This window comes from Teleopsis dalmanni, chromosome 2 (assembly GCF_002237135.1).
Source record: "Teleopsis dalmanni isolate 2A chromosome 2, ASM223713v2, whole genome shotgun sequence".
Classification (NCBI taxonomy): domain Eukaryota; kingdom Metazoa; phylum Arthropoda; class Insecta; order Diptera; family Diopsidae; genus Teleopsis; species Teleopsis dalmanni.
The window spans coordinates 43985100-43995089 of NC_051847.1; the positions used below are offsets into that span (position 1 = coordinate 43985100).

Consider the following 9990-nt stretch of genomic DNA (forward strand, 5'->3'; position numbering starts at 1 on the left):
TTTCATTTTCTTCCTGATCTCATTTCGTTAAGACTAGATAGAATATCATTTATTGATCATACACACATTACTCGTCTCAAATCCTAATGTATTTTCTTGAACTCTACTACTCTATTATATGATAAAACTTATGATTATATAAGATTCATTTATTAACAATATATCTTTTAAGAAACTCTTCTCTCATATGTCAAGCTTATTTCATGTGATTTAGAAGTCCACACCTTATATCCGTGTAAGAGAACTGCGAGAATCGAAGTCTTCAACACGCGGTAAAAAAAATACTCACTGCCCATTTTGACGTGACTTTATTAGATAAGTGCAACTTATTTTGGCAGCTATTTTATATGGCAGTAAAGAATTATCTTTCCAAATTCATCACTAATCCGTTTATATTCATAAAAGTTATTAGAATAGTGAGTTTGCGGATAACTGTTATTATTAGAATGAAAATAAATTGTGAGCTATAATCCTATCCTTTTATATGCTATCCTTGCACAGAAGCAAATTAATGCTCCTAATAAACTGAATAATGCCTCTTTATTCTAGATACCATTTCTGATTCGATTCAAGAAAAGTCGTATAAATAAAATAGACTCTGCATCACCTTAAGAGTTGGTAGCTAATAAGAGTTAAGTTCACTTAAGAAAAAAGCGATCAAACTGAGTTTAGACCTACTTAGAAGAAGAAATATGTTTTTCTGTATTATTGATTTGATGGGCTAATTGTATAGCATCAGGTTTTTTAAGTCGATTCAGGTTGTACGCAGCTTATATATATAAAAGCTTAAAAAAAAGCATCATTCTTCTAATCTTCCGAGTCTCTTTTACCATAGTACAAATATTTTGTAAAGCAATGGATAAGTAATCCATTTCTACAGCTAACAAAAATAAATACACATAAAACTAATTTTTTTTCAAAGATATTGTTATATGTAATAATAACAAATTGGAAATAAAAAATTACCCTTAAATTAATTTAAGCAATTTTTATTTAACAAAAATTTACATATTTTCCGGTTTGTTAAATTTATTCTTCCTTTGTAGCACAAAAAAAAAGTTTTTGTCCCGACTGCCCGCATAACAAATAATCCGTTTTAAACAATTTTAAAGGATTAGAGACTAACGAAAATTTAAATTTAAAAACATGAAATAAAATTTTATTTCATGAAGAAAAAAACGTTAGTGTTAGAGTATTTAAGATTCAAAACAATAAGAACTACGGTTCTGCACCCTCAAATAAAGGTGCCGACAGTAGCGTACAGGGAAAACGGAAAAACTTTTTAATTGTTTGCCAAAGTTTATTTCGTTTGTTATACTTTTTCATTAGCATTTTTATTTAAATTGTACTTCATTTACATTTTTATTGTACATTTTTGCACTTCATCCTTTCCTTTTGTTTAATTAAAGTTTTTCATTAATCACTGATATTTTGCATCACATCTAACCTGGTACGAAATTTCGGACAAAGATTAAGACGTTAAAGTTGACTTAAGTAGTTAACGTAAATTTTAGATTTTTGTTGGATACAGTTTTTTTTATTTATAATATAATTCATCAAAATAGACTACTGTTTGTTATCGTTTCTAACTTTATCCATTTTTTCTGTTTTTATAACCAGTTGCTGATAATGATTGGTATTAGATTATCATGCATACTATCTTTTTACCTCTTTCCCAGAAAACGTGTTTACTTTAGCTTTTAATTGAAATCATTATTCTTTTATTCTTTAACTTTTTATCCTTTTTCATTTTTTAAACCCCTTTATTACTGTTCCATTATAAGGTCTATCAAAGTCTTTTTAATTCTTACTGATTCAATCTCCTTCTTCTGATTTCACCTATTGTTTTTATTTTTGCCAACCGGTCTCTAATACTTTGTGCTAAATGTTTATCTTATACACCTAATAGCATTGTTCCTTTATCCTTCACTGCCAGAAACTCCCATCATGATTGCAGAATTACGATCTAATAGCATTGTGCCTTTAGCCTTTACTGCCAGAAACTCTCATCAAGACTGCCGCATTCTGAACACTTGACTGTGGAATTTTTACCTAGGTCCCAATGGCTTATGTTTGAAGATTGCCTATGCAATTTTCTTTAACGTACCCGTTTTTCATTCGAAAGTCTAGAATGAGGTCTGCATATTACTATATTATAAAGTTCACTATCATAACCGGAATAATATGGAATACGAGTATTGAAGCAGTTCGAATTCCATAAAATTGTTCGACATATAGGTTGAGTAGTAATTACTGTCAGGTCGTTTTTTTAAAAAAAGGTAAGATTATTTATTCCACTATGGAATAGTGTGCTCCTAAATATCTAAAAAATAGGTATAATGAGCATTTTACAAAAAAAAATATTCGCATTAGGTTAGATAACTAGGTAGCTACAAAAGAATTGTTCCACTATTTCTTCCAATTTTTCATTTTTACAACTACTACAATATACATGAGAGGGGACTCTTAGTTCCTCAGTGTGTTGTGACCACTGACCGGCTACATAAAATATGATTTTAAAATTTGAAAATTTCTTTAATATTACCCCCTTTTCTATTTGAAATAGAGTCTGAAGACCCTAGTAACCTTAAGTTAGGGTATTATTTAAATAAATATTTGAATTGTTGTCACAAAATAATAATGATTTTCATAAAACCTACCATAAGCATAGGGACTTCTTATGCTCCACAAGGAGAAGAGGACTACTGTAACTAAGTATTATTATTGTTAGGGGATGTGGCATTGCGTTAGTAAGTAAGTAAGTTCATTTGATTTTTTCGTTTAAACATTCGCCGACATCAATCTAAATGTCATCAGACAGGTGTCTTCGTTTGACCTGAACAAATTTGTGTTTCTTATATTAATATTATTTAAAAATATTTATAATAATCACATATGTTATATGTACTTATGTGCTGAATCAGAGAAGAACTGTGTGTTTACTTTTTATATTTTTAAAAAATATTTTTTTATGTTTTTTGTCCAATATACACATATATTACGCTTTCGAGTTACTTTATAGTTAAAATTTATTAATGTTATTATATGTTATTATATTATTATTATATAAATTATTATACGGTTTTATGAAATTCACATGTTAACTTAACAAAAGATGAAAGGATTTCATTTAGATTTATCTAGACATCAACCTAGATGAGCTCAGACAGGTGTCTATGTGTGGCCAGGATGAATTAGTTGATGTTGTTTAATAATAGTAATAATAATGATAATAATATTCACATATAAATAATTACTTATGTTCTGAATCAGAGGAGAACTGTATGTTCTATCTTTGTATATAAAAATCAACTTTTTTAAGTTTTCTGTTTAATATACACATATATTAGACTTTCGAGTTACTTTATAGTTATAATTTATTAATGTTATTATAACAAAGTTATTATAACGTTTTAAGAAATTCACATGTTAACTTAACAAAAGAGGAAAAGATTTCGTTTAATGGAATTTCTTCCATGATGTCAAAAACTTAAACCAATTTTAAACTGTAACGAATATACAATTGCATTCTCATGGTCCTTTTATATAAAAATTGTATTACCCAGCACGTATACGCCGCCCACCACTTTAATTGAAAACGAAAATAGTGAAGGCATACGCAATACATCAGAGAACAAATATTCATAAGGATGTTCATTAATTTTACTATAATATTTTATACGAAACTGGGCTGCATGTTCTCACATGCTCTCACACACACATCCTTTTACGTATATATACTATATAGATTGCCGAACATATAGGACAATCAATTTAAAATATCTTGTGAAAGGACAAAAGCATAAATAAAGTAGCAGGAAGCAGCAGAAGATATTCATAAACGGTTTCAGCGGAAGCGTGACCCGCATAATAATTTTTTATTCGAGCTCGAAATATGCAGCGTTGCCACACAATCACACAAGAAAGGATACTTGTGCAGCAAATACAATGAAGCCAAAATATCTGTGCCACCCACAACCAAAAGCGAAATTAATTTCTGCTTCCAAACAAATTTATTTTTATTTTCGGCGATTCATATTTCATGCAACTTTGTTGGGTGTGAAACTTTAAAACTTACTTCTCCTTATTTTATTTTATTTTATTTAATTTTCTTTTTTTGCTGCTCCTTTTTATTTTCATGTTGACAATGTAGTACTGTGTATTCTTATGTCCTTTAAACATGTGTACATAGTCGGTTGTGTGTATCTTTAACATAGTTTGGAAAACGCCAACTGTCAACGCCAAACTTAAAACGTGCTAGCATTTAAGTCCTTTGGAAGTCCTTTCCTGTCGTACTCTTCAGAAGGAACTGTTGACTTCGCTTGCTTGTGTGAAATTTCTGTTCAAATTTGTTTCCTTCTTAGGAATGTCCTAAGTTCGCATTTACAGTTCAATTCAGTTCGTAGGAGACAAACTAAAATTTTAAATAAGTGTGCTTCATGTCAATATTTTTTGCTGAAAATATTTATTCTTATTGCATGTGCGGTTGGTATGTTGACGTGCTAATGTCCTGCATATTTGGTTGTACGGTTTGGCATCGCATTCCTCCAACGAAAATTAAGAAATAATCTAGAGGAGGCAGAAAATTTTATTGCTTTTATGTGGATTTTGCCATACTGTACGCAATAGTGACAACGTTGACAATTTCATAAATTATTTACATCCCGCAGGATACGAGCATTTTCTGCTTTGACTCCCTTAGGCCCTAGGCTTGCCACTGAAATAGTTATTACTTGTGTTATTGTGGCAAAATGTTTGCTCTTAAATTGTTTTATTTTTATTATAAAAACAATTTATATAATTTTTATATGGGTTTCATTCCATTCAAAAACACAAATTGTTATGGTAACCCTCCATGTAGTTAAAAGCACTAACAAATTTACATACAAATGCGAGTTTCATAGTTTTTTAATGTTAATTTGATACAAGGATATAAGAAGACATAAGTTAGTGATTTAAATATGATCGTAAAGTGAATTAAGCACTTATGATAACTTCGCCAGATTGTTGTCTTTTAACAATAAAAATAAATTCTAGTGTAGTAGTGTTAAAAAACACATCATAATAACGGCATTTATTCACAGATTAATGTACGCATATATAAACAAAGAGTTTTAGTTCTTTGATTAGACGATAGTAAAATATATTCCATTAAAGTCACTATAAAGAAGCTATTTATAAACATATGTTGAAGCTATTTGAGCCAGTGTACTAGAGTACTTTTACTCTTTCTTAGCTCGAGGTATTTTCAAAACCCCTCTCTACGCCTTGACTGGATTATTGTTTATCACTTCATCAGACTAAACAATAATTGACCTCAGATCTGCATGCCTCCCCGAGGAGCCTGTAACCATTTTGAGATTTGATAACGCGGTGTTGGTAAATCTGTCAGTTTTCGCAAATAATTTCAGGGTTCTATCCTTTATGTATTTTTTGATCGAATCAATCTTGTACTTTAGTAACATATGGTATGTGAGGTACGGCAGGACATCACACGAGTGTGTTTAGCATCTAGGTCCGCTCAACAGACCTACAAATTCTCAATAGAATAGAATAGAATTGAAATAAAGAGAGTACCGTCTTCAAACGGAGTGGAGCAGTAGTAGCTGTTTTCAATATTTTGTAATATTGATATATAAATACTAATAATTTATAATGCAGATTTTATAATATTAATATTTAATAGTTTCGATTTATTTAGTTTATATTTACTTTCTGTTAAAAACTACTTATGTTAAGAGAAACTTTAATTATAAGAAACTCATTTCATTGTTCATGATTTTAAGCTTAAATAATAGGTTTAATGAAATCACTACAATTGTATCAAATTAAACAATTCTACTTAAAGTTTTTCACTTTAATACGAACCAACGACGGACGTAACTTCTGTAAAGAAATGCACAGATTAAAGCTTGTCTGGTACCTGCACATTCTTGTCTGAAAATTATCTCCAACAAAAAGTTATGTTATTTTTATGTTTTTGAAGTTTTGAAAAATTTCATTTAAAACATCCTTAAATTATTCATTCACTGCAAAATCTGAACGATAAATATCGAAGTAAATGAAATATGAAGGTAACTTTTGAACTGTAAAGCATTTGAGTACATCAACATTAGGTCATCGGAAGCAAGTTGTTAAAATTACAATGAACTTCCACTGCAAATTCAATACCAATGACAATACAAACAACATCATATGAAATACATGCACTCGTATTTTTATATCTAAAAACATTTACAAATAAACTAATTTTTACAGTATTTCTTCTATAACCACAGGAGGCTGTGGTAATTGCAGTCGAGACCAGACATACAGTCTGTGTTAAATCGAAATGAAATTGACCATTAATGTACGAATAGAAATTCGATAATGGAGCTTACCTTGTCAGGCGAGCGCATTTTAACACACAAACACAGAACGAAAGCATGTACATTATTAGAAGCAAGCACAGAAACCACATTCAGAGACCCTTACGCCATATTCCTAAACTGCTCCACAACGGCTTACGTCCATTTTTATTAAAACGAAATAAAACAACATGGTTACAAACAATGGTAAAACACATAACTACATTGCTTTTCCAATCTACACAACCACACAGTCACAGCTGTAGACACAGATACATACACTGACACTGACACAAATGAACAAGCACATCAGCATATGGGTACGTATAGATACAGATACGGATGCTAGCACAAATGTTCCAATAACAAATAAATCGTAAACAATTCCTTCTCGGTTAGCGGTCAACGACGCGACGTTTGTTTGCAAACAAACAAACACTGATTGCAAACACTGACCAAATTCAGTTTAGACTCCATTCTGTATCTAACCTTTAGCTCCCTTTTACTCGGCCCCTGTCTTGTTGTTGGCCCGATGTGCCAAAAACCAAAAGTTCATAAACGAACTATGGTCATTTCCGAGTACAATCGCCACTGCTCCATGTGAGAAATGACTAAATAAAAACTTAAATGTGGGCAACGTTAAAGGTAAACAACGGTTAGGAAAGGCGTTGTTAATTTCGTATTGACTTGTTCAATTGTCAATTACGAACGTTTATTGCAATTTACAAATGTTTTTGTCTGTTTCTGATGTATCCGTAAATGATTGAAATACACAACGAAAAACTGAATGAATTCAATTCAATTCAATCGGATTGCTTTGAAATTATTTGATTTATTTGGTATGCCGATGAGTTCTAAACGAGAAACAACCTCATAACCTTTTGCGTATTTAGGAAAATGAAGTTTTTTTCTTTCAAGTTTTACAACCACAAAAAGTTTATTGAATAGTTGAATATAAAGGTTTTTAAAATTTATAGTTAATTTAATGATACTATATTAAGAAGTTTCACAGAAAATCAGGAAACCATAGACAAGACATCTTATTATTCTAATCACTTGAATTTTTATAAGTTCTAATTTAGTGATATGGACATGCGAAGAGAAAAAAAGGTGCTCAGTAGCCTACAACTGCATTGAGTTTTATCACTTAAGAAGGTCTACTAAACAATAATCTGAAAAGCCTATAATTACAGCTCATTTCACCATTAATGTGCTCTAGTAATTGGTATGTGATATGTAAGTAGATACATTTTTGAATTAAAAATTATTTACAGTTCAATGCTTTAAGAAATAGTTACACAAAAGCTTCATCTCAGTAGTATCTCCCTCGACTTATTTTCTAAAATATGGAATCTATAAAAAAAAACTACTGGTAAAGGAGAAAAAAAATTTTATATGTACAATATAAGAATAAAGTGCCAGATTTTTAATAAAAATCATTTATTTACGAAAGTATCCATTTTAATTATTTATTTTTTATTATTAACTATTATTCTTTCAATTTAATAATCAGTAATATATAAAGAATTTTTGTTGTTGTAGTTCACTACTTTCTAAACCTCTCCACCATTATTGAATACTTAATGTTTTAAACCATTATAATTTAACAAAAACAACTAGTCAAAACCAAAGTACTTTCAAAAAAACAGTCAAAACATAAAGACATTAAAAATTAATGTAACATAAGAAAGTGCTAATTAACAGCATTAAAAAAAACGAAAAAAACGAAAAACTTAGTACAAAATGTAAATAAAAAACAAATAGTTTGAGAAGAAATGCTTGTCACTTTTCTAACTCAGTCCTTCTGAATTCAGCCAAAATTACTTGACATAGTTCTAGCCATACTCCTCAAATCTTCGTAATATCTATCCCTTTACCTCGATGAGTAAGACTCTGATCCCTCTGGTGACCTCGGTCACAGACTATACCGCTAGTACCCCCACGCTTGTTTAATAACCCTTCCCCCTTCACTAACACCCAATTTCCCTACTTTACGTCAATGCTTTCTAGTTTTGATGAACCTAGATATTAAGCCTCTTGCTCTAATCTCTCTCTTGATTACTGGAATGGGGGTGAATCCACTGCATGTGGCTGCAATCCTCCATACTCATGGAGGTTTTAATGGGGTTTAAGTCGCACACTGTGGCTTTCGATGCTTTCCACCTACCGCAACAAAAAAAAAAACAAAACAAAAAAAGACAATGCCTTAAATATAAATCTTATTATATCTTCTTATATTATATTATCCTTATTATAAATCATCTTATTATATATCAATCTGCTATACCGATTCTGGATTCCTCAAGTTCAAATGCGATTCTTTTAGCATTTTGCTTGCTAAACTAACACTTGGTTATTACTGATATTTTAAACTCAAATTTTTCTGATCAAATACGTTTTGAATTATATGTTTAATTTAAACTTTAGAATTAAATAATATGTGTGATCTATCAAATAAACATAAAATTATATTATCAAAACAAATCTAAATTAAAACCATAGTGTAAACAGTGACAATACTTTCGGCAAAAACATTTCGGCATATTTCGGTATCTTTCAAATTTAATTTCAAAAATATGCACTAAAATTTATATAAAAGTTTCCGTAAGTATTACTGATTTAATTGGTTAAATTATTATTTGAGATGCATAATGTATTATAATAAATTATGCACAGGGCCTCCCAATAAAATCAAGAAGTGCTACCTACCAAGATTACACCATTATATATATTAATTAATTTTTGAAAAGGGAGAGAACTGACACTTGGTATTTCAAGTCATTCAAAGGGCTTTAGTGAAACATAAGTAACGGTAGTACAGAGCAGAAGCTGAATGTTCCATACCGAGGTAATTGATCTTAGTTTAAAGTTTTCTTTTAATAGATCTTAATATTATATTACATTTTTTATATTACATATATTGCTACGTCTTCTCTCTTTTACAATATATTTACAGCATAAATTCAAAATTTTAATAGTCATACAGTCAGTGTAAAGCTAGTTTTACCATTTACATATAACGAAAGATACGTACAGAGATCTTATGTTTTAAATACTTGCATCCTACTAAACTATTAGTGAAAAGATAATGGATCCTAATGACTTAGATGAGAGTTCTACCCTTCTGATTGATCCTGACGAAGAGAATCAAAGTGAGCTTATTGAAAACTTAGAAAATGAAGCTTTACCTTGGGAAACTGAAAGTGAATCTGACCCTGATAACACTTACATTAGTCCTTCACGTCCTTCTGGTCTTCTACGTATTAACCGTACCAGTGGTTTACCTGAACGTCCAATTAATGATTTAATTGCATTGCGAAGAAAATATTTTGAACAAGTAATGCGTGAAGTTATGGAAAGTGAAAAGGCAGAATTAAAGAAAAAAAAATTAATTGAAAGAGAAGAGAAGGACAAATATTGCGATAATACACAGAGTATGGGTAGGAAGGTCTTTATCGAAATTATTAAAGCACAACCATTAGTTGAAAACGAAATAAATCCTTCAGTATTAGCACAAAAAAATGCAATTGGTGGTTGTTTATGTAAAATGAATAAATTACTTTGTGCACAGTCAGATAATGAATGCACCTCAGAAGATGATTGGACTGACTCAGACTAATTTTCAAATTAAACAAAAATATTT

At 30.2% G+C, this 9990-nt stretch overlaps 1 protein-coding gene across 1 annotated transcript; it reads left to right on the forward strand.

Annotated features, from left to right (window-relative positions):
* The first annotated feature begins 8815 nt into the window (after positions 1-8815).
* LOC119682622 lies at positions 8816-9984 on the forward strand. The gene is made up of 3 exons (XM_038096109.1): positions 8816-8951; positions 9024-9195; positions 9304-9984. The coding sequence occupies exon 3, from the start codon at positions 9436-9438 to the stop codon at positions 9964-9966; it is 531 nt and encodes a 176-aa protein (XP_037952037.1). The 5' UTR covers positions 8816-8951; positions 9024-9195; positions 9304-9435; the 3' UTR covers positions 9967-9984.
* Positions 9985-9990: the final 6 nt, after the last annotated feature.

Coding starts and splice junctions, on each gene's coding strand:
- LOC119682622 (XM_038096109.1), top strand. CDS start 9,436: ATGGATCCTAATGACTTAGATGAGAGTTCTACCCTTCTGATTGATCCT.